This window comes from Armigeres subalbatus, chromosome 2 (genome assembly GCF_024139115.2).
Source record: "Armigeres subalbatus isolate Guangzhou_Male chromosome 2, GZ_Asu_2, whole genome shotgun sequence".
Taxonomy (NCBI): domain Eukaryota; kingdom Metazoa; phylum Arthropoda; class Insecta; order Diptera; family Culicidae; genus Armigeres; species Armigeres subalbatus.
The window spans coordinates 168,966,127-168,992,052 of NC_085140.1; the positions used below are offsets into that span (position 1 = coordinate 168,966,127).

At 41.3% G+C, this 25,926-nt stretch overlaps 2 protein-coding genes across 27 annotated transcripts in view; both read right to left on the reverse strand.

Annotated features, from left to right (window-relative positions):
* Positions 1–5,796: 5,796 nt before the first annotated feature.
* LOC134215464 (uncharacterized) lies at positions 5,797–10,256 on the reverse strand. Its single transcript, XM_062694652.1, has 2 exons — positions 9,318–10,256; positions 5,797–5,928 (listed from the first exon to the last, which is right to left on the reverse strand). The coding sequence occupies exons 1-2, from the start codon at positions 10,099–10,101 to the stop codon at positions 5,915–5,917; spliced, it is 798 nt and encodes a 265-aa protein (XP_062550636.1). The 5' UTR covers positions 10,102–10,256; the 3' UTR covers positions 5,797–5,914.
* Positions 10,257–13,926: 3,670 nt separating this feature from the next.
* LOC134211162 (protein lingerer) overlaps positions 13,927–25,926 on the reverse strand; it is a 51,807-nt gene continuing 39,807 nt past the window's right edge. For 19 of the 26 annotated variants that reach the window (XM_062687823.1, XM_062687822.1, XM_062687824.1 and 16 more), the window contains 2 exons: positions 15,010–15,051; positions 13,927–14,847 (listed from right to left, as the gene is read on the reverse strand). In XM_062687823.1, the coding sequence (XP_062543807.1) occupies positions 14,749–14,847; positions 15,010–15,051 (141 nt within the window). In that variant the 3' untranslated portion in view covers positions 13,927–14,748. The remainder of the gene's footprint in view (positions 14,848–15,009; positions 15,052–25,926) is intronic. The other 7 variants (XM_062687820.1, XM_062687810.1, XM_062687829.1 and 4 more) reach the window with 1 other exon arrangement.

Here is a 25,926-nt window from a genome sequence, read left to right on the forward strand (position 1 = left end):
CCTCCCTATCTCGATGTGCTCTGATCATATTTTGTTCTGGATTCACTCTTCTTATGTCGATATGTTCAAATTTTTAGGCTACTAGACCATCTTTGGGGGCTTCGAAACGGTGAGTTGACATCTGGGAAGGGGCGCCTAACATAGCTCTGGTCCTCACAAGTTCCAATACTCACGCTTCCACGGGTCTTCCGATGACAATTGACCGCCAGCTAAGGATTGCGTACTTAGCTGGTAGTGTGGCCTGGGCACTGTTGTCCTTCTGACATCAGCTAGAGTTAGAGGGTGCGTCATGTGAGGTCTGCCTAGGATGTGGTGGGGTTCGACAGTGGGCTCTGTTGAACTTCTATAAAAAGCTGCATGTGTCCCCAAGCAGGCCCTATCAAAGCAACCATGTGCCGCTCAAAGCGCACTAGCCTAGTCCTGGTGTTGGGTGGGACTTTAAAGAAATTTGAAGAACTAGAGACGCGTGCTGCAGATATTCCGGAAGGTGGCAGCGTGGAAGACCAATGGACCGCCATCAAGAATGCCTTCATCGCCACCAGCGAGAACAATCTGGGCGAACTGCGCACCCAGAGAAAACAATGGATTACCGATGAGACCTGGAGGAAGATAGAGGAGCGAAGAGAAGCCAAAGCCGCGATAGAGCGATCAAAAACTAGAGGAGCCAAAGTCTTAGCCCGTCAACGATACTCGGCTCTTGAGAAGGAAGTAAAACGCTCATGTCGACGTGACAAGCGAGCGTGGGCAGACTCTCTGGCCTTCACCTCCTCTATGATATCTCACGACGCTTAGGCGGGGCGAAGATGAATGCAACGATGCCTGTGAAAGACGCGAATGATCAGTTATTGACCGGCCCAACTGACCAGCTGAAACGCTGGTTCGAGCACTTCGAACAACTTTTTCAAGTGCCAGCCAGGCCATCACCACCTCGGCATGATCTGCCTAAAATCTGACGTATAACACGCGTCAATACCGAAGCTCCATCACTGCTAGAGATTAGCCATCCAAAGCATGAAATCGAATAAAGCCCCAGGGGTCGATCGCATATCAGCCGAGATGCTCAAAGCTGACCCCATGACATCCGCTCAACTACTGCATCCTTTATTTCGTAATATCTGAGACACCGCAACTTTCCCGGTCGACTGGATGCAAGGTATCTTAGTGAAGGTGCCCGAAAAGGGTGACCTGACTGTATGCGATAACTGGCGAGGCATTATGTTGCTGTGTACCGTTCTCAAAGTTATATGCAAAATTATCCCAGCTCGGATTCAGGAGAAGATCGATGCGACTCTCCGGCGGCAGCAGGCCGGATTCCGTGCCGGAAGATCCTGTGTGGACCATATTGTCACGCTCCGCATCATTCTGGAGCAGGTCAACGAATTCCAAGAGTCCCTTTACTTGGTATTCATTGACTACGAAAAAGCTTTCGACCAGGTATCTGGCACCCCCAATTCTACCCACTACGTTTGACAATAGCCAACATCTTTGAGTTTCCCATTGTTCTATTGAAATTGGGTTTCCCACTGACAATTCTATTTTGTAAACAAACCACTATTCCGAAGTGATTTTTTCCAAATAGACGTAATTATTTTTCATCATTTTTCAAGAAATTGTGCGAAAGTATGAGCGAGGTGTATTTCAACAAGAATATTGATGTCTTCAATAAGTTTTCATATTTCAATCGGCACTAAGCGCTCTACTTCGCCAAAATATCATGATATTTGAAATATATTTTTAATGGCAGGTTTCAACCATTATGATTACGCCTTCGTATTAAATTAATCGTTGATTTTGATGCTGGCATCAGAAACATGGCCGCTTCGCAGACCCCTGCTTTCGACCGTCTCAATCACGAGAATATGTGGGGCGCCCTGAGACGCAAGGGGGTTCCTGAGAAAATCATCGGCCTCATCGAAGCACAGTACGAGGCCTTTTCGTGTAGAGTGCTGCACAATGGGGTCCTGTCCGACCCTATCCGGGTCGTAGCTGGTGTGAGGCAAGGATGTATTCTATCACCGTTACTGTTCCTCATCGTAATCGATGAGATTCTGGTAGATGCGATTGACAGTGAACCAAACCGCGGGCTGTTATGGCAGCCTATAACCATGGAGCACCTAAACGACTTCGAATTGGCGGATGACGTTGCACTACTCGCGCAACGGCGCTCTGATATGCAGAGTAAGCTCAACTACCTTGCCGATCGCTCCTCCTCGGCAGGTTTAGTCATCAACGTCAACAAAACCAAATCTTTGGATGAAAACACGGTGACTCCTTCCAGTTTCACAGTAGCCGGGCAACCAGTGGAGAATGTTGAAAGCTTCCAATATATTGGTAGCCAAATGGCGTCAGACGGCGGTACCAAGATCGACATAGGCGCACGGATCAAGAAAGCAAGGGCTGCCTTTGCGAGTTTAAGAAATATCTGGAAAAACAGGCAGATAAGTGAACGCACCAAAATACGAATTTTCAACTCTAACGTGAAATCTGTGCTGTTATACGCTAGCGAAACATGGTGTGTATCAGTGGAGCACACTCAACGGCTGCAGGTGTTCATTAACAGATGCCTGCGGTATATAATTCGGGCCTGGTGGCCTCACAACTGGATCTCAAACAACGAGCTCCATCGTCGTTGTCACCAGAGGCCGATAACAACAGAAATTCGGGATCGGAAGTGGGGCTGGGTCGGCCACACTCTACGTAGGGGCGGAAACGAAATCTGTAAGCAAGCATTAGACTGGAACCCAGCGGGACATCGCAGCAGAGGCAGACCCAGAGGCTCATGGCGGCGAAGCCTCAATAAAGAAATAAAAGAAGTCGACCGAAATTTAACCTGGCAACAGGTTAAAGCGATAGCCGGGCATCGCTCAGGATGGAAATCTTTCAAGTCGGCCCTTTGCACCACCGGAGGTGTACAGGATCCATAAGTAAGTAAGTAAGTCTACCGTCTTGTAGCCGCCCAATGTTAAGCCTCGGTGTCCGACTTCGACGCGTGTTGTACACCGTCGAGAGTTTTGAGCGCAGGCATACTGCAACGAGGTAGTGGTCGGATTCAATATTCGCACTGCGGTAAGTGCGGACGTTCGTGATGTCGGAGAAGAATTTATCGTCGATTAGAACGTGGTCGATTTGGTTTTCCGTTTCTTGATTAGGTGATCTCCATGTGGCCTTGTGGATATTTTTGCGGGGAAAGAAGGTGCTTCGGACTACCATTCCGCGGGAGGCTGCGAAGTTTATGCATCGTTGGCCGTTGTCATTCGATACGGTGTGCAGACTATCCGGTCCGATGACCGGTCTATACATTTCCTCCCTTCCTACCTGAGCGTTCATGTCACCGATGACGATTTTGACGTCCCGCAGTGGGCATCCATCGTATGTCTGCTCCATCTGTGCGTAGAACGCTTCTTTCTCGTCGTCGGGTCTCCCTTCGTGTGGGCAGTGCACGTTGATGATGCTATAGTTGAAGAAACGGCCTTTAATCCTCAGCTTGCACATCCTTGCGTTGATTGGCTGCCATCCAATCACGCGTTGGCGCATCTTACCCAGCACTATGAAGCCGGTTACCAGCCCGTTGGTAGTGCCACAGCTTTGGTAGAAGGTAGCCGCTCGATGCCCGCTTTTCCACACTTTCTGTCCTGTCCAGCAAATCTCCTGCAGCGCCACGACGTCGAAGTTGCGGGGATGTAATTCATCGTAGATCATCCTGTCGCAACCTGCGAAACCTAGCAACTTGCAGTTCCATGTTCCAAGCTTCCAATCGTGATCCTTTATTCGTCGCCTAGGTCTTTGCCGATTATATCGAGTCGCATTATTTCTTATATTCTTCGTAATGTTTGGTTTTCCAGGCGGCTTATTGGGCCTGTGCAAACCTCCTGTCTCGTCGGAGGGCCGTCGTTTCAGGGCTGTTTAGCGTCCCACCTAACACCAGGACTTGGGATTGTACGCTTTAAGCGGCACACGGTCGCTTTGGTGGGGCCTACTTGCGGATACATGCAGCTTTTTATACAAATTTAACAGGGGCCACTGTCAAACCCCACCACATCCTAGGCAAGCCCCACAATTCGCAGATGGCCTGGGGAGGGATCGTCAAGCCCTGTAGCCTACACTACTACCACTAATTGAAGAATTGACTTGGTTTTCCATTTTGGTCCCACGGTTTTCCCCATTTGGTTTGCTCAACATCTTACGCTCCACGTAAATAAAAAATCTTTTGTATGAACAAAATCTTGCATGGGGATCGCAGCAAACATTGCGCCTGGACAGCTGCGTTTATTTTTTTTGCAACCAAATTTTTCATTTTTCCGACTGAAGGCTGAAGAAAGCAAGAAATTGGAATACAAATCCGTACATCGATATTAGCGGTACTCCAGTATGAATAAGAAAACAGCAGCTGCTTCGCCAACCCGACAATGATTTTCCAACTCTATAATTGATGCATTGTCGTCAAGTGGCCCTCCAGTTACTCCCGCTCCTGCCCCAACAATATCCTATCCAGTGGTGGGAGTGTTTAGTTTAGTTTAGTTCAGCTTCACCTAAGAAACCGGGGCCTCTACGGATGGCTCTGTCTTCGAATAGTGCGCTCCACCGGGGAAGATATTCAGAATGTTCATACGAGGTTTCAACTACGCGCTTTTAAGGTGAAATGTTCGGAAAATGTTAACACCAATCGGACGACAGTATCTGGATGGAATCATCACCTACCTGAGGTTGCTGCTAAACATCCTGTTCTTGTGGGTAATAGAGGACACAACAGCTCAGTGAGATTGACCAAAACACTGCACAAGTAAGATCCATCCAATTCAATTATTTTTCCCCTCACCATATGACCATGACTGTTCTCGTGCACAAATTCGATTATTTTTTATTATATGTAATCGAAACTATTCATTCACTTACTAATGGGGTTCTAGCACAGACAAACAGACATAACACATTGAACATTCACTCATCAAATTCATCGTCGTTCAAACACTAACGACATCTGTTGATTTCAGTTAGTTGGGCAAATCACGAACCAGATGGCGGTAGTGAGCAAATGTCAAACTAGAGCAAATCCGATGCGAGCGCCACGAGTGATTGATTGGCCAACTAATGATTATTTGAATTGACCAGTAAATCAGTGAACGATGGAAATTTGACGAGTGTTATGTCTGTTTGTCTGTGGTTCTAGGGTTACCTTCATCCTAGGCGGAGACCTTATAAGATCTCCATCCTGGGCGGCTGCTCGCTTTAGCTTTGACCTGCACCCAGGTCAGATTTAATTGACTTCCTTTACTTCTTTGTTGAGGATTCATCACCGCGAGCTCTTTTGCTCTGAAGCTATTCGGGATCATAGATTTATTTTTCAAATAATGTCCCCAGGTTTCCATGAAATAATTTCAAAACTGATTTGTAGTTTCGATAAAAAATAACTATCACTATTAGCCTATATAATTTGATATAGCATATCTGTCTTTTAATGCGTAACGACTCTATATTCCTACTGGACAAGCATTGCGCTGTTCATCTAAGTTTTATTTTAATAGGGTAGCGGTACCAATAGTGGAGGTATTAGTAGATCCACAAAAGAAAATATTTTTTAAAAAATTGATAATTATGGGAATTTTAAAGCTTTAATATATTATTTAATAGAGAAAAATAATAAATTTACTAACAAAAACGAGATAGATGTCATTTAACATAATCAATTACTGTAATATACGACACGGATTTACATTAATTAAAGGTTTTATTTCCATATGTTTTCCGATACACGTTTTTCCACGGCACGCTCATAACTAAATAAATAAAATAAAACGAGGGGTTGTCGGATGAACATAACATATATCACATCCCCGCACTAATTCTATGTTACCATGGATAGCAATAAGATCATAAGATAATTGTAGTTTAATTGCTTACATCTGCTTATAGCACTTCAAATACTGAAATCTGTAAAAAAACATAATTTTATATCAGTCTCTCATTTGCTTCGTATTCTGCCTAAGAAGTCTCTGAATTTCCAAAAACCCCTCTCGAACCCTACTAATTCTAACTCATCGTCACTGTTATCGCTGATTTCCTCGCTATCAAACCTGTCTGAAATCTGTTCCGCAACTGATTCTGACCAATTTTCTTCCTCATCTACTTCTAACCCTGTCTCACACTCATTTTGTTGTTCAGATATCAACGGTGGGTCCATGAAAGTTTCGTCGTCGGCTCCTATCAACTCCTCATCCATCACTAGGTTTGGTACTGATAGTGGGGGTCCGTCGCCCCTTTCAGGTATGCCAATATCTCCTTGCGTCCGCTTGACTGGTACACGGAAGTATCTAGTACAGATGGGCTGCTTGACTTGTTCCTTTAGTTCATTGCTTTTTGGATTGCTGTCCGGTGTTCTTGTATCGTGTATCTGATTGATATGCCGCTTGATAGTTCTACCCGTTATGGTCAGCCGCACCAAGTAGTTTCGCCGTCCGAGGATTTTGATTACTTCAGCAGGTTTCCAAGTCCAAGGATCCAAGTAATCCCGAACCATTATCTTGTCACCACATGAAAACTTAACTTCTCTAGTACCGCGGTAGGTATCTACTTGGACAACTTGACGTTTAACAATTGCTGATTTTGCTTCTCGTTCCATTCTAGACTGCTTGAAATTCTTAGGCTTCGAAAGATCTAAAGTTGTTCGAATTTGACGTCCCATCATCATTTTTGCTGGAGAGATTCCTGTAGTGCAGTGACTTGTGGATCGATATCCCATCAAAAAATTTGCAACGGCTTCCCTGACCTCTGTCCTTCCACTGGATAAGCATTTTAAAAATGAGGCTTTAAATGTTTTCACTGCATTTTCCGCTTGACCGTTGGTTGCCGGCTGTCCTGGACTTGTTAAACGTAATTGGATACCGTTCGCTGTTAAAAAAATCCGAAACTTGCCGGCCGTGAATTGGGTACCATTGTCGCTAACTATTTCTTCCATGATTCCAAACCTACTTATACACTCGGTTAGTTTACTCAACACGAATTCTGTGTCGCACTTTGTTGTAGGAAAAACTTCCACCCATTTAGACAACGCATCTATCATTATCAGAAAGCTCATTCCCTTCACTGAGCCTGCGAAATCCAAGTGTACTCTGCTCCACACACGTTGAGGTGGTTCCCACGGAATTAATCGAGCTTTTTCTGGGGAAGGCTGTTAGTGAGACACGCTGAACAATTTTTAATATATTTTTCCAATTCCTCGTCTATTTTCGGCCACCATACCGTGCTTCTCAATATTGTCTTGCTCTTGACTACTCCTAAGTGTGACCGATGAATCTGTTCCAGTACAATTTTCCTGAGGCCGGTTGGGATGACCACTCTGATACCTCTCATCACTAATCCATCTTCCAGGGAAAGTTCGTTGCCAAACTTGCGGTATGGGCTATTCACTTCCAATGGCTTACCCGTAAGCAAATGCTGCTGAACCCTGCTTAACTCTTCATCCGTTTGCATTGCAGCTCTCACAACGTCACAATCCATCACCCTTTCTTCACTATTGTTCAGGAAGTTCAAATAGCTGTCATCTTCTTTCCACAGTTTCCACGATTCGAATGGAGCTCGCGATGGATAGTCTGCTATGTTGTTCTGTGAGCTAACATGTTCTATTTTATAGCTGAATCCTGCCATGAAATTTGCCCATCGCTGCATTCTACTCGCAGCTATTGGAGGGATTCCTTTAGTAGGATTTATAATCGAAAGCAGCGGTTTATGATCCGTTCTGATAGTAAATGTGTTCCCTATCAAATAGTGGAAGAACTTGTTCAGACCATATACTATTGCCAAACCTTCCCGATCAATGACACTATAGTTTCTCTCCGCCGCATGTAGAACTCTTGAAGCATAAGCTACTGGCCGTTCTCGTTCCTCTTCTCTTTGCAGCAGAACTGCTGAAACTCCCTTCATAGATGCATCACAAACCAATACAAGCGCTGCTTCTGGGTTGAAATGGGCTAACATAACATCCTGACAAATTTCATTTTTAACTTTGGCAAACGCGTCCTTACACTCTGCCGTCCACGAAAATCTTTCCCCCTTTCTCAAAAGGCGATACAACGGACACATAATCTCGGCCATACCTTTCACAAATTTAGCATAGTGATTTACAAGTCCAGCAAAAGCACGCACTTCTTGAACATTTTCTGGTTCTTTGGCTTCTCGAATTGCCTTTACCCGATCTTCCGTCTTCCTTAATCCATATGATCCTATGACATGGCCCACATAGGTTACTTCGCTTTTAAAAAACTGACATTTCGCTTTGTTGAGCTTAAGGCCTGCTTGCTCCAAAACATCTAGTACCATGGAAAGATTTCTCAAATGCTCCTCATCATCTTTTCCAGAGACTAGAACATCGTCAAGAAAATTTTGGACTCCAGGAATTCCACACAACAATTTTTCTAGCTCACGTTGAACGATACCAGATGCCGGACGGACTCCAAACGGCAGTCTGTTCATCTTGTACAACCCTTTGTTTGTAGAAATTGCACAAATTTCTTTGGATTCTTCATTCAGCAAAAATTGGTTGTAGCACTTTGACAAATCCAGCTTGGTAAACTTTTTTCCGCCATTCAACTTGCTGAAAACTTCCTCTACTGTTGGTAATGGATGAATTACATCCTTCACGTATTGGTTTACCGTTGACTTGTAGTCTCCGCAAAGCCGAACAGTTCCATCGCCTTTAAGTACCGGTACCAAAGGTGTTCCCCACGTCGAATTGTCGCACTTGCTGATTATTCCTTCTTTCTCCATCGCATCCAACTCCGATGACACTTTGTCTACTAACCTGTAAGCAACTGGCCGAGGCTTCCTAAACACCGGTTGCGCATTTTCTTCTAGATCAATATTCACGGTACAGTGTTTGTACGCTCCTAACCCCGAACTAAACAGCTCTCGATGTCGATTAATCAAATCGTGCAAACGCTGCTGTGTGGTGCCATACATTGTGCTTATAGAATACACCTTCAATTGGAACTGACGAACGAAATTTCTTCCAAGGAGGGGTGGTCCACCTCTGTCAATAATCGCAAATGTTAACGAACTAGAAGAATCCCGGTATTCGATTATCGGATTAATAACTCCCTTTACCGCCAATTTCTCTCCACTGTATCCCTTCAATTGTATGCTCGTTTTGTTCATTTCGTAGTTACGGAAGTGTTCAAGATAGAATGTCCATGACATGACTGACACTGAAGCTCCTGTATCTAACTGCATCTTGAATCTTCTTTTTCCAATGCCCACACTCAATACTACTGGCGAATCACATTCCTTCTCACTCACTGAAAACACATTCTCCACCCGACACTTACTGATGAAATTTTGCTGCAAGGTCACCTCATCCTCTGCTTCCTCCATTTGCTGCTCATCTTGCTCTCTTACGTAGAAATTCCGCTGGTACGAACAGGCCGCCTGTAAGTGACCTCGTTTGTTACACTTCTTGCAGACATATTCCTTGAAACGACAATCCCGTTTGTAGTGACCTTGCCTGTTGCAAGCTAAGCATCTGCCCATCGGTTGTCCTCGATTTCCGGTAGTCTGTCGACGGTTTGCTCCCTGTTTATTCTGATCGATTTGAAAAATTCCTGCTACTTTGATCGAATCCGGCTCATATTTAACTGCTATCTCGTACGCCCGCTCAAATGTTAGGGATTCGTCTTCTTCGCATATGCGATCGTACGCTTTCCCGTCCAATCCGTCAACAAATTTCATCAGCAAACTGTGCTGAAGATGATTTCCCATCTTGCAGTTCGAGGCTAAGTTCTTGAGGCGAGCCGCCCAAGCATTCAGTGATTCACCCTCCTCTCTTTTTGCTCTCACGAAGCCACGGCGTTCCTTATGAATTACAACTGGCGGTGTGAAATGCTTCGATAACAATTCGCACAGCTGATCATACGTCCTAGAGGCTGGAGCGTCTGGTGTGCACAAATCCCGGAGCAGTTTATAAGTTTTGGCTTCACATTGGTTTATCAAAACCGCTTTTTTCATATCCGGATCCACTTTGTTTGCAGCAAAATACTGCTCCAGCTGCTCCTTATACAGCTCCCATTCCTCACTGCCACAGTCGAAATTCCGAAATACTGGCCCTTGCGCCATGTCTCCGGCTCTTTAAGTACCCGAACACGCGTGTAACGATACACTACTCGTCGCCAATGTAATATACGACACGGATTTACATTAATTAAAGGTTTTATTTCCATATGTTTTCCGATACACGTTTTTCCACGGCACGCTCATAACTAACTGTCAAATAAAACGAGGGGTTGTCGGATGAACATAACATATATCACAATTACCAAATATTGCTTGCACCACTATGGGTGCACTGTTCCTTTAGTGGCTGTAAAAATTATTTTTGGTTCCCATAGGGGTGCTATACATTGGTTTCTTATGAGACTCGCCATTATTGGTAAAGTTGCACCACTATAGGTGCAAGGGAGTCAGTTTTGTTAAGGAAAATGATTGTTTTCAAAAGTTTTTCAAGCGAAATCTTAAGATAAGTTGCATTTAACAGGATATTTAAAGCACAACGCATCAACTGAAACCATCGTAACGTGTATAAATATGATAAATCTATTGGTGCTACCTCCACTAAGGGTACGGTTACCCTATATCTGTCTTAATTTAAAGGCTAATATTGTGACCGTTAACAAATTTTTCCCTTTTCGCGTGTACCACTGCGACCAGCTATAAGACCTATTGTATTATAAATTCAGTAGAAAACCGAATTATAGCCGCTATCGAAATTGGATTTATCTCACAATCCATACGTTAAACCTAATTTCGGAAGTGGTGCGCTGTATAGCACGTCACCAAATGAAAACAGCGCACCACTTCCGAAGTTAGGTTTAACGTATGGATTGTGAGAAAAATTCAACTTTGTTAGCGGCTATAACTCGGCTTTGCACTGAATTGATAATAGCGTTCCTCTTATGCCTAGTTTCTTTCACTGGTTTATGAAGAGGTAGATTGTACGTATTTAAACTACTGACTCGATTTTTTTTAAATGGTAGATGATTGAACATGAACCCTATAAGTTGTAGTTAATGCAAGTGCTACACAAATAAAAATCCACATATTTTTATTGAGAAAAATCTAAAGAAATTTGTGAATAAATTTTATGTGTGCGTTGTATTTGCGCTATAGGAAAATACATATGAAGATTATTAGATTAATAACCGCGCGGTTAGCGAAATGTCCGATCCTGCAGTGCTGGTGAGAAAAATTATAAGAAAATGAAACAATCAGTTTTTTGACCCTTCCTTCGGAAGTGTCTATAATTTCACTTTGTATGCGTTACGCAGGTGTGTTACGTATAAATCTATCAAGAAATCTCGTGAATAATTTAAAAAAATGTATGGTATTTGAAACAATTTTACTTTGATATTGATAATATAATTATAACAAATGATATGATATAGAAATATGCCTATTTTTCTAATTTGTTTCAAAGAAACAAATGATTTTAATTGAGGAACATATAGAAGCATGTACTAAAAAATCTTCTCAGAAAAGCAAAAACGTAAAAATTGAAAGGGATTTCAAAACTTTCTTCAGTGGAAGCTAGATAGCAAATGTGAGCATGTTTTGAGACACTCATAGACCACTTATATGCATGTTTGTGTGCGTATGTGTGCAAATTCTGAAAATTATTACCATATAAATCTTGCTCATTTTTTAGGTATTAAACAAGTTAAGTTTTACCAAATTAGGCATCCATAAGGCGAAATATATTTTATTATTGCACGCTATTGAGTTTCGCTCAGATTAATGACTGATTTAGTTAGTTCTAGATTAATTAATATCGAGGTCTCTGGAAATTACGAGTACAATATATGCAACCAGCGTTACGATAGTTACTAACCATGTCACAATCGCTATTCCATCCGACGAGCGCCTTTCAGATAGGCAGCATGAAGTACAGTGCGTTATCATTCGTTGAGTTGTCACTCAACCTATGACATCCGCCTTTGGGTAGGCAATTATTTTGTCACTTTCACGGTAAATCGCCGTTTGTTCTGCTTTGTGCGGTAAGCAGAACGATCAGCCGATCACCGAAATATTGTTCTGCTTTGTGCGGCCTTAAATTAAAATTACTAGTTTTTTTTATCGATCAAACTACACGTTATACACGGCATACCGTTTACCAAAACGAACCCTGCCACACTCCCTACCCCATATATCCAACATCCCAGTGATTTCTCGTGGAAGTGCAGATGACTCGTCGGCTTCTATCAAAGCGAGAATCATGTCAACATTATCCTACCCATTCCTCAATTGACCTGCATTCGGACACGGCCGGCGCTGGTATTGCTTATTTTTGGGTCACCAGTTCATACACATTGAAGATGATGTTAGTCCCAAACTTCATCTGTTGGTTCTCTGTGTAATTACAGCTGACCTGGCCATAACGGAGTAGCAACCGTGGGCGGTCAATCATGCTCATGCTCATGTATGAACAAAATTTTGCATGGGGGGGGTGGGGATGGCGGTCGAAAACCCCAGAAAAATAGCTTACGTAATAAGTGTACGACCCCTTTCTAACTATCAAATCGATTGTGTGTGGGGATTTACTTTCATAAGAATCGGCTAGTAGCGGAGCAAATAGACAAGTCCAAAATTATCTTCGCCGAGCGCGCTTAGGCAATTTACTTTACATGCATGTTTCTACTCATAGACCAATGATTTGTTGTTGCCGTTGTGGCTTCACGGGGACGCTGTTGTCGTTATGTTCTGGGCAACGGACTACGCTGATCGCCGGTCGGCGAGAGAAACAACGAACGACGCACGTGCTTTGCGGACGGAGATGCTGACGCTGACCATGTGCTTGTTCGATAGAGGGGGACGCTTACCTACGGCTCATCTTGACGATGCCTATCTCCTAGTGCGCGCTCTATTACTGATCCTCCTTCTACGCTACAAAATCCTTCATGCGCCTTGCCAACGAGATGTGGGCTTTGCTACTGCTCTCGGTCGTCACCGAAAGCGGGAATTACGGTTGCTGTTGCTGCTGACTTACTTTGCCTTCGCCCTGCCTGGGCGTGAAATTTACGATCGTGGCCCCTTCCGGCAGTCTTTGGTCCTTGCTCGTCTTGCCCCGAGGGGGTGGTCATATCGCCCCATATGGTAAATATAGGCATCATAAAAACGCCTTTTTGCCTTTCTCGTACAACAAAGTTGTACCGAAAGGCTATCATTTCACTCCAAAGTCGAACTTTTTACAGAAGTCTCGAAGACCCATGATGTTATATACCAATCGACTCAGCTCGTCGAGCTGAACAAATGTCTGTCTGTTCGTGTGTATGTGTGTGTGTGTGGATGTGTGTTTGCACACGAAAACCGAAAAATATTGGCCACTTTTTCATATAGTAATTCTTAACCGATTTTCTCGCAACAAGTTGCATTCGACGGGGGACAAACCCTAGTTGATCACTATTAAATTTGATAACGATCGATCATTGCGTTTAAAAGTTATTAAGAAAATGGTATCGAACTATGTAAGCGCCATATAAGGTTGGTGTCTTGGCTAAATGCGAGAAAGGCAGTGTCACCACTCGGTGAATTAAGTTGGGTTTTTAAAACCAATTTACAAAATACATTAGTGTGACTATTTTACAAGGGTTACCGCTTCGCTTAGGGTTGCCATCTTGCCCCACTTTACCCTATACTGCCGTGAATCGCATATTTGTCCCATATGAATAGAAAACTCAGCAAAGATGGGACAAATATGCGATTCACGGCAGTATACCCGATGAAAATGGTTAGCGATTCGAAGGATATATACAAGTCGAGGTTCACAGTGAGACAATAAATAATTTAGTTCATTAACATAAGTCATAACCAGACGATAGGCTTCTCAATGGCAAGTATAATAGCAAAATTAATGAGGAATAAGTGATACTAATTAAAAAGTGCAGAATAAAATGTTTACAGGTATATTAGAAATTTCGTTTCTACATTTTAAATTAAATTATTACAGAACATGTGTTTTTTAATTATTTTATGTGTGTTTTATTTTTTGTTTGTTCGCCATTGCGCTCGTTTTTTGTACACTACAATCATGTCTTCCTTATTCGATATTGAAGTGTAACCTTCGCGCCAAAGAAAGTTGACCGTGCCTTCACTCGCTTGACGCATGGTTCCTATATTTTCTCTATATTTTTAGGAGTGATTTGATCGGGGTAAATTAAACAAGATCTAAAAGAAGGCTTTGTATTCAATGAAAGAATAAACGAAAATCGAAAATACTTGTAGCTGCTCGTTCTCGAGAGAACGTGTATTTTTTTCATCGAAATACTGTGACATGGTTGTTTATTTACGAATGTGTGAACGTGTATTTTTTAATTCATTCAATGACTTTTTTTACTTTTTAAATACGATTGAATTATTTGGATTTTATATCTCTTGATTCCGTTAGATTTCAGCCTCGGCCTAAATCCTTAAGTAGATCTTTTTTCGCCTATTTTTTCTGAAATTCTCCTTTTTCGTCTTGCATAGAATCCAATCTCTCATTTCAGTGAGAGCGCTCAGAACGAACGGGATTTTCTATTTGTCTTATTATTGGGCAGCTTTTAACAAAAGTACCTTAACAACTGTTTGAAAGATCTATTTGGATGAATGTTCGAATGTACCTGCTATTGTGTTTTAAATTATTTATTCTGCGTCCGTTTTTTGCTTATTTTACCAATCGCTTCAAATACATTACACGAGCTTTAGTATTATGTTTAAATGTAGACATGTAGTTTAGTTCTGCCCAGTCCAATAAGACGGAGAATAGCCTTGCTTGGTTGCAGTCTTGCCCTGGCTGTTCGATTGTGGTCTTTGACCACTGCTGTTGGAATCCTAGAAGTATGACAAAAATCTTTTAGTGTGTATACTTATCTGGTGCGTGCATAAAACTATGTAAAAATATACAAATAAATCAAGCATTCGGTATTTGGCTACATACAGCGTCCAATAAGAAATTTAGTGCTAAATCTTTACAAGCTAGAAATAACTACTTACCCTCATCACACCACTACCACTATTATAAGTTCTATTGTCCATCTTCATCGTGTCGGTATCAATCGAAGAGAGACGCAAAGTTCCAGCACCAGCGCCAGCGGTCGCGCGTTTGGGTCGTTTGTACGCATTTTACACGAGAATATGGGCGTATCGTGCGATTGTTGTATGTGTGTTAGGTGGCGTTGATGAGCGAGTAGTTTTATATTTGCATTTCAACCAAAATCAAGACAAGTGTTTTTAATTTGTGTTTACGTTATTTGAATTTGTGTAGAAAGAAAGAAAAGAAAAATAAACCAAAATAGAAAAATAGAAACAAGACTATGAACAACATGCGAACACAATCTACAACAGAGCGACAATATCACCTACTTGTATCTATTCAAGAATAAAACAATTGAAAACGTTCATCAGACAATCAACTATTCTTAAATAACATGAAGAGCTTATGGTGTAAATTTGATTTATTTTGTGCAAATAACTTTTACGTAAGTTTTATCTTAGCCTTTAAATATCGAAATTTGAATGGGACCTACTAGAACCTACTTACAAACAATCATATAACTGTTGTAGAACAAACAGCAGACAAACAAACAGACTTAACACTGGATCATTGACTTATCAAATTTATAGTCATACAAACACACAAACGACATCTGTTGTTTTCGCCAACTTAGACAAATCACAAACCAGATAGCGGCAGTAAGCAAACTCGATTCGCGCGCCACGAGAGATTGAGTGGCTAACAAGTGATTATTTTAAAGTAAATCAGCGGACGATGAAATTTTGAGTGTTATGTCTGTTTATCTGTGAATTTACATAGAATTGCAGAAATTGCTGGTTTTGTAATAATACGAGACCTTGCATAAGTGTGTCAAAATCAATAGTTCATTGAACTTTCTGATCTGATCTCAATGTGGAACGACTGCTGTTGTACGCATAATTGTCCCGTTACCTTTAATGAAAAAATCTCAATACCTATCGGTTCAATTTGTGTGAATTAGCAACGAAGCAGGCGATCGTCCCGTTTGATTCATATTCCGCACTTTTTGCACTTCGGAGGTCTTTATGGTAGGTACCTACTAAATGACACGTTGCTTGTCGATTTCCGCTTTGCTTACGTAATCACCTTTGCTTCAGTTTAGGAGCCTTATTAGCCCGGAACAAATATAAATTTCTTCTTTTGTCTCATTCGTCTTATGAAAATGAAGGGGACGGGACATAAAAAAGTAAATGCATTACCTAATTGATAAAATCGAAAAACTCATCAGTCAAGGAATTTTTCACGAAAGTTCAAATTTCTATTTTGAATCTTGTGTGTTATCGCCTGCTCTCGACTGAATTTCACTATGAGTTTTTCATTTATTTGCCAGTAGAAACCGAGAGTGAACTTTACAAAATCCCAACATATTCAAAATTGCAACACGTTGAAACCATAACTATTAAAATAGAATATTATTCTTGAATTTCAAATTTTCTAAAAAGACTAGCTGTTAGAAGTGAAAAAGTGGAATTGGAAATAAACGTGGATAAAAAACGTCCTGAAAGTTTGGTTTTATTTGCGGTCACAAAAGTATCGAGCACTGCTAAAATTATTAAAATTCATTCCCCGGATTCCGCCGTGTCGGCTAGTTCAATTTTGCATCGGTGATGATCATTTTTCATTCATTTGAAATTTAGCAATCTTTGAAGAGTTCAAACCAGAATAAAATCAGGAACCATCGAAACAGCAAGATGACAACAACAGGGGTGAAGCTGTCAAAAGGATCAAATGGATAGTGGAGAGCCGAAAGAGCGTGTAAGGAACAGTAACCAGGCAGCAAACGAAACTAGATGGAGCCGGTTCTGAAGTTCTAGAAAAGAAAAGTTACGGATATTGGAAAGGTGGGGAGGCTTAGGTTTAAAGTTGAAACCTCAGAGGTCCAAAGGATGAAAAGCCTGAAGCTGGAAGAAGGAAACCTTCGAATCCACGAGCCAAAGAACCAAATCAAACGATCGTATTCGTAAGGGGAATTCACTGAATTTCGACGAAGAGGAGATGCTGGAGAATATTGAAGCAGGTTTCCCGGTGGTCGTAGTACAACATATAAAGAGGCAGAACAGAAACAAGGGCCTATTGGACACCTACAACATCAAAGTAAAGGTAGAAGGAGGACAGGTAGCCAACAGAGTCAAAGTTTATGGATGTAATTTCAGGGCTGGATTATACATATTCCCCATTAGACAGTGCAAAAGTTGTTGGCGATATGGCCGCGGTGCTAAATATTGCACCTCTATGACTCGCTGTTCCTTATGTGGAGGGTTGCACGACGCATCCGTCTGCAATAAAGAATTATTATCTTTATTAGAGAGGTTTTCGGCCCTGGGCCGGTTCACCTCGGATATACAATAAAGAAGTTAAATGTGCAAACAAACAAGCATGGGCACACAGCGGAAGACCCAGACTGTCCGGAGATGCAACGACACAAGAAAATTTGACTAGCAATGAAGGAAAAACAAATCCCCTTCAACCAAGCCCATAATTTCTACCCCAGACTGGAAAACCACTTCGACCTCTTGAAAGAAGAAGAAGCAGGAGAGACACTTTCATTCTCAAACCTCAACGACCAATAACAAACGAACATAACCACACAAAGAAGACAGTCGGCCAGACCTAATCCCAAAAATGCAGGCAGCTGGTTCATGCGTATGCGGAGTTTTTTGGTAGGCCAAATTACACTCGTTTCATACTCGTGAAGCGAGTATTTCCACCACTGAATATCAATGTCGTCGGCAAAACAAGATAGTTGAACGGATTTCGTGCAAAGCGATGTTGAATAGCGGGCACGAAAGACCTTCACCTTGCCGTGTAACCCTCTGCGCGTTTCAAAGGGAGACGAGAATGCACCTTAAACTCGAAACTACGCACATCACCCGATCCATCGTCGCTTTAATCAACCATATCAGTTTATCCGGAAAACCGTGTTCGTGCATTAGCTGTAATAGCTGGTCCCGATCGGTTGTATCATATGCGGCTTTGAAGTCGATGAATAGAAGATGTGTGGGCACGTTGTATTCACAGCATTTCTGCAATACCTGTAGGCGGCGTTCAACGCTTTTAAAACCTATAATAATAATAATAATAATAATAATAATAATAGTAAATCTACAGAACCTTTTACTGATGATCCTGAAACAGCTGAACATACCAGAAAACCTCATCTCATGGCTCCATACTTATCAAAATCGTCGATGGTTGTTTACAGTTTACAGAGAGGCCAGTGTTACCGCCTCTCCCCCATCCTGTTCAACTTCTACACACACGAGCTACACAAAATCAAGTTGGAGTTTCTGGAGTTTTCTTCAAGACTGGAGTTACTAGACCTTTAAATCAATGTGTCAAAATTGGCTGCAATAACGTTTACAAGAAAAGATATAAGAGGACTCAGAATAGATGTAGTAGATCTGGAGAAAATAAAATTTAACATCACCCACCGGTATTTCGACAGAAGCCTAACCCATCTTGCTGAAGTAAGAACGAAAGCAGCACAAAAATTAAAGGTCATCAAACTACTAGGCAAAAGAAATAGCAGCGCGAACCCAAATACCTCATGAAGGTAGGCAATGCCATCATATATGTAACGAATGAGGCTTAGCCTTTAAAGCCACGTAAATAAAACTATTAAGGGGGAAACACGCAGCGCAGATATATGGAAGTGCAGCTAAAACGAACCTCCAGAAAGTCCAAACTGTTCATAATAGCTATCTAAGATGTTCTGTGCGATACATGAAGTCGACTCCGATGCACGTCATCCTCGTAGAAACCGGACAATCGCCATCCGACGAGAATGGATTACGCTGAAAGAAGTACTGAAAAGCTCCTTCCACGTCAACCAACTCCAAGAGTTCGTCAGTAGAGCCATCCAAACGGACGCTAGAAATGGACCAAACTTCACAGAGATCGCCATAAAATACAATTATGTTGTACACCAAACGCCTCCAACTACATCAAACAAAGCCTTTTCGAAGGACAGCAACCGAAGGCAGAACCCAACCAGGAATTTTGGAAACAGGAGTTCTTAGAAACCAAAAGCCGCGAATTCCAGGACTACCACTAATTGTATACTCTAGCAGCCTATGACAGATTAAACGAACAAGTAAGCAGAAAATATCAATCTTAATTTCTCGATTAATGCTAAACTACCGGAAATCTTGACAGCCATAGAAATCATCCAAGTAAAACAATACAAGAAGGCAGTCATTTTCACCGATGCCTGTCAAACCAATCTTAACAAATCAAAGGCAGAAGAAAATTTCCAAGCATAGAAAATTCGAAATAAAATCAAGGAAGACAGGTCTTGCATCATAATATTACAACGGATGCCAAAAGCAACCAAGACATACCAGGGAATGAAAAAGCGGATTAAGTAGCTATTCGAGCCACAGCAGGACCCCAAACAACTTTCAACCCCCTAACCCTCTCTGATGCAATCCGTCTTGTGAAAGAAGAGATCTAGATTGATGTGTAATCCGAATACATAGAGACATCACAAGAAACAGAAATCTGGCATTTCAACTTAATGAATGAACCAAGCAACAAAATATGGCTCAACGGATTAGAACTGGACATACCACTACCAAGAAGGGAAAGACACCAATGGGGAACCGAATCAAATAAAGTATCATAATTGATTTAAACTCTCAGGTTAGCCATGAGGAGGAATTTGGGCCGACTCTCGGTTGTCATTTGGTGCCGATAAATGGAAAATCGGTTGAACGAACATCAATGAGAATAGATAGAAGGTGAGGAAGAAGACCAAATGCAAGTGTATTAGTAGATGATGAAAAATGAAAACAGCAAAGGGTGACGTACATATTTGCACGGCTTCTTATAGGAGTTCGTTTGAATCTAGTAGTGAAAGCTTTTTCGCCATACACGAAAGGCACGCTCACAATATGTGGATTTCCATACTTTAGTATATATTTTCATTGAGCGAACATTATGAAATATTGAAAAATTCCAAACCTAAATCAGAAAATTATCATGCTGTCACGAACAAAAAAATTAAGAAACGCCGCGTTGATTTTTTTTCCGGGAATTTTGTTATATTTGTTATTGTGGATTTACTTGACCAATGGATTCGAAGGTCGGTTCACTTGCCTATTTCAAACGTTTCTTTTGCAGCAAGGTTTGCCAAACTCAATAAATGTTTGGTAGACTACCTTGTTTTTTGTTTTTTTGCTCCTTGTCTATCAAAATAGATGTCAAAACATCGGAAAAGAAAGAGAAGTCCGAGGGAAACAGCAAAATGCACGTGGCAGACTTGTCAGTTTTGACAGATTTTACTATGAAATGAAGGTGAAAACGGCGATTCCAACGACCGTTCAAGGAGCGTGCGTTTCAGAATTTAATTCCAGTAATTCTTTCTAGATTTTCCTAGAATTCCTCCATATATTTTTTTTCAAGAGATCCCTTCGAGATGAATTCCTTTGGAAATCTTCTAGGAATATCTTTGAATACTGTTCCAGGATTTTCTCTGAAAGTGGTTCCAGGAATAAATTTAGAGGAATTCCTCTGAAAGATCTTTGAGGAATTCTTCCGGAAGTTCCTTGAGGAATTCTTCCGGAAGTTCCTTGAGGAATTCCTCTGGAAGTTGAGGAGCTCTTCCAAAAGTTCTTGGAGGAGTTCTATCAGAAGTTCTTCCAAGAAATCCTCTAGAAATTCCCCCGGAAGTCCCGCACGAGTTTCACCGGAAGCTCCTCCAGGAAGCAGGAAGTTTTTAGAAGAAATTCCTGGATGAATTCCTGAAGGAACTTCCGGAGGAGTTACTGGTGGAGCTTCCGGAGGAAATCCTGTAGGAACTTTCGGAGGAAATCCTGAAGAAACCTTCGGATCAATCCTTCCGGAACTTTAGTAGGATTTCCTCAAGGAACATGTAGAGATGAAACCTGCGGGGAATTCCTGAAGGAACTTCCGGAGCAAAACGTTGATGTTTTCCATGTTGGACTATTGAAAGATAAGGAATTTCAGAAGGAACTCCTAGCATTAAAGTAGCCTCACACCTCGGGAATTTGGTCCGCGGATTTTTTCCCCCTGTATTTTTACATATGTTTTCAGGATTTGGGTAAGGAAAATCAAAATCCCGGCCCCATTGAAAATGCACGGGGTCCAAAATCCGGCGGAAAATATTCCCGAGGTGTGAGGCTACCTTTATCAAGAGGGGCAAGGAAAAAAAATAAGCGTATCCTGGAGAATTTTTATTACATGTTTCTGAGTGTTTTTAAAAAAACAAAAACTTTTGCAGAAATAGTTATTGGAATTTCAATATGATTTATTAGATGAATTCTTGTAGAATAGAAAATCTCCTTTACATGAATTCTATACGGAATTCTTGGTATAAAAATGTGTACGGGATTATAGAATATAACAAACACGATGCTATGCACACCAACATATCCAAGGACAGATGGAACTGAAAATGTTTTTTTATTCTGGGTTCGGGTTGGCACTGACCCAGGTTTGTAAACGAATTCGACATAAGTACTTGATACAGTGACTCATTCTCACCACCATTTCACACACCTCATTTGACATTCATCACCTCCGGAACCTTTAAAAAAAATTAAAATACATATGCACAATTAAGTAAATAGCTTGAACTTTTGATACAATAAAAGATCAAAGCAAAAAGAGCTGCATTATACGAATGGCCTAACATTTACACAGGAACTTATATCGTAGGTACTTTATGTTTTTAAATGTCCAAAATATTCTCGGATTCGAGAAAAGATGCCCCGTCAGGCAATAAAAAGACTATGTAGACTATCAGGGGGCCCTCCTTAGCCGTGCGGTAAGACGCGCGGCTACAAAGCAAGACCATGCTCAGGGTGGCTGGGTTCGATTCCCGGTGCCGGTCTAGGCAATTTTCGGATTGGAAATTGTCTCGACTTCCCTGGGCATAAAAGATATCATCGTGTTAGCTTCATGATATACGAATGCAAAAATGGTAACTTGGCTTAGAAACCTCGCAGTTAATAAATGTGGAATTGCTTAATGAACACCAAGCTGCGAGGCGGCTCTGTCCCAGTATGGGGATGTAATGCCAATAAGAAGAAGAAGAAGACTATCAGAAGTAAAGACTATGAAAGATCTTTATTTGTTGAAATACTGTTTAAATGGAATTTTCAATTTATTGAAATTATATAATCAGTTAAACTAGATTACAAATTACCCTGAAAATTACCCAAGCATCTAGTGGAGCTGTTCAATTTTGCATCTCACGGTCATTTATGTGTTCAGTTAACCCTTTCAGGACTGATGGGTCATATTTGCCCAGCGCGCAGGGGCATATATGACTCATCCGTCCTGAAAGGGTTAGTGTTAGAGTTGAAATAAAAATCACAAAAAATGAGAATTAGGCCATACGTTTTTTTAAGATACTAAGAGATGAAAAACTGGAACAATAATCCTATATTAAACTCATCATGTCAATTAAGAATACTGGGGGATAGGGGAAATCCATAAATGACGCACCTTTTTGTATTTTAATATAAAATGGTACTTTTGTTTCTGCATTATCGATAAGAGTGAATTCTCATGAAAACAAGTTTTACATGGAGTCGAACATGTCCCTCGTTCGTTTAAAATTAAGCGTTTTTGGTTTATCCTAAGAAGGTGCGTAATTCATAGTATTTTCATATATCGTTATTATTATTTTGAATAGATAAACAAGTCTAATGTACGCAATAAACAAGATTCGCACAGTGATGTAGCATATGTAAATTGAAATGATAACTAATCATACTTTAATGTAACTACTTAATAACAAGCTTTTATTAGCCGATTTTCGACACTATTCACCAATACTCGTTTAATTCATACCATTTTATTGACCGCCCGATATACTAACTCAATATCACCAAGCAATGGTGTTGGAACACTACGTAAACAAGTTGATGCTCCCAACTAACTAGTGACAATTCGGAATGAATTCTAGCGCTAATTAGTAAAAAACGGGAAATGTCCTCCAATATTCTTAGCACACTAGCACCGCGCAACGGGTGCATAACGACATACTTCAAAATGACCAGTACAAAGTTTTACACAACTTCGCGACATGAGATGAACATCTGTTCTCTGTGGTGAAACTACGAAATAGTATAAAACGCCAACACTCTTGCTTAATCAAATACTAAACCCGAAGTACCATGGTAGCCCTTTCCACTCAGTCCAATTTGCTACGACGACTTTAAATTTCAAGGAACAACTCATAAGAACTTCGTAAACGCGTCGACGATTGTCTCTTTAGGACAAAAGTTACTGCAAAACTATCTGTTCTTATTCACACGAATTTTTCCGTCGTCTCAATATATTTTTAATTAGATTGCCTACTAACCTGCTCGTACAACGGCAATATACGATTGATTATTATCGTTCAGGGAATCAATATTCGAGCAACGCCTAACAATACAAAACGAAAACAAAGCTTTGTCGCTTGTTTCGCATGCGCATCCAAGAAAAATTGATTCCCTGTTATCGTTACAATACTGTCAGTTTCCCTCCAAAATCAGCTATGCTAGTCATCATAACCACAATATCTCCTGCGTTGCTTCACTGAGCACAATTTACTCCGATTGCATTGATGATAGTGGCACAATGTTCTGTTGCTTGCTTCTCCAGCCACTGTGAATACAAATCTTCATGTAGACTTCCAGGTCCTATGGTCCATCCAGTCTGCGTCAGAGTGTAGTGTTGGAGCTGATCCATTAAAGTGCAGTTTCCAATTAATTAGGCTTATTCTACTACTAGAGTGACGTGAGCTGAGTCGACTCACCTTGATTGAACGATTCCCCGAGTCGAATGCAGTAAGAAGAGTCGCTATGAATGAACTGAATTGGAAAACAATCAAGAAGAGATCTGATGACTCGTTTTTTGTCCAGTCTGTTGGTTGTGATACTTTTAAAGCAAGAGCTGAAATATCAATCGCTATCACAGAAACATACAACGCTCCAACCAAGCTTCTGTAGTTGATGTTTCAGTTAATGTGGCTTTGCAAGTGCAAGATGCCTGGAGAAGCTACCAAGTCTTCAGTTCTCGGTCTTGGATTCGTTTTCCTTCTGTATTCGTACCGCGTTGAATTTCTCGACCAATTACATCCGTGCCTCCCCTTTTGTACTACGATGCGAGCGTTTCAGGAATTCTTATAGACTATATTCATCAAATCAAAATCAAATTTTTCCGTTTCAATCCCTGTGTAAAACTCAAAAGTTTCCGCTTAATTGTACTCAAGTTCTTATTTACCATCATCCGTTTCAATCGGTAAACGGTTGACTTCAAATTTAACTACATTCCTCTTAAGTATCGTATCTGATATCCGAAACTGATTGTAACCCCGCACATAGTATGAATTTCCTGCCACGGACATGCGAAACTGAACTTTCTCCCCATTTGTGTAATGGAAATGAAGCATCTCGCTATTGTTCTCCAAGAGTACTGCATGGCATCTTCGGCTTTAAATCCAATGAAAACAGAATTTTCGTCAGAAATTTTATATGCAGTTTCCATCTGTGATTGATCACCGGTTAGAGATTTCACAAAGCGGCCCATATCCGCCAGAGATGGTTGAGCGGCATTCTCGGGGTAGAGAAATGCTAACGTGCTGTTAACCGTTGCTTTACTGCACATTCCGATTGGTTGATAGACATACCGTGCACGATTGAACAAAGCACCGAAAGCAAACGCGCGAGTGGACCAACAATACGTCAGTTTTAGGACACGCTCGATTCTCAGATTCCATTTAACGTTGTTTGGTGTCTATACAATGGCTGAGTTTTCAAGAATTGGCATTACCTGGGAACTATCATCTCGTAGTGGACACCGATTTATTTCTATCATTGATATGTTTATTCGTTCTCTGGCGTTTTGCTGGGGACATCCATTCCGGTTGCGTCTAAACCAGCAACGATTGTTCATTCCTTTGTTTCAAATGATACGAATTTTCATATCGCTTTACCAGCAACGATAATATTTCCATTTGCCATTATTTGGCACTCACAGTCACCGACAGCTTTTGAAACAACTTCATTACCATCTGCTAGTCAAAAAGGTTGCTTTCGTGAAATATACATTGTCGTAATCTCCGACACGTCACCAGTCATATGAGAGATACACGCCGAATCTAAATACCAAAGTCCATCTTCTTTCTTCGGCCGAAAACTAAAACAACTTAATTCTTGGGCTTTGTTCACTTTCTGCTTCTTTCCAGTCGCTTAGCTTCAGTAAGCCTTACGAGCGGAGGCAAAGGATTACCATTCCGGATACGGCGAGTTCGATTCTCGGTCCGGTCTAGGATGTTTTCGGGTGGAAAACGTTCTCGCCTCTTTGGGCTTAGTGTATCCATTGTACTGTCGTCATACGCATGTTTGTCCCATGTTTGCTGGGATTTCTATGTACATGGGACAGTTATGCGTATAACGGCAGTGTACTGCCCACACAAGATACCCAAGATACAATGATACATACTCATGCAAAGGCGGGCATATGACAGCTGTCAATTAATAACTGTGGAACTTAGAATACTTATTTGAAAAGCAGGCCAAACTCCAGTTGCAATGTAGTGCTATTGAAGAAGTAGAAGATGAAATCGATTATACACTCTAAAAAATCATCACGTCATATTCACGTGAAAAATCACGTAACTCGTCTGTCTTGAACAAACGACAATTGTTACGTGACGTTAGTAATGCTCACCTGAAATTCACGTAACTTTTACTAAAAATCTTGGCGAATATGACTGTATACCCACGTAAACAATTTAAGTGAGATTGTGTTAGTGTGATTGCAGCTTCGGCATTTGCGTAAGACCTGCATTGTAAACAAGAATGACAGATACATAACCTAAACATAATGAGGCTTCGCGGAGGTACACGCAAAATAATCTT

Coding starts and splice junctions, on each gene's coding strand:
- LOC134215464 (XM_062694652.1), bottom strand. CDS start 10,101: ATGGCGCAAGGGCCAGTATTTCGGAATTTCGACTGTGGCAGTGAGGAA.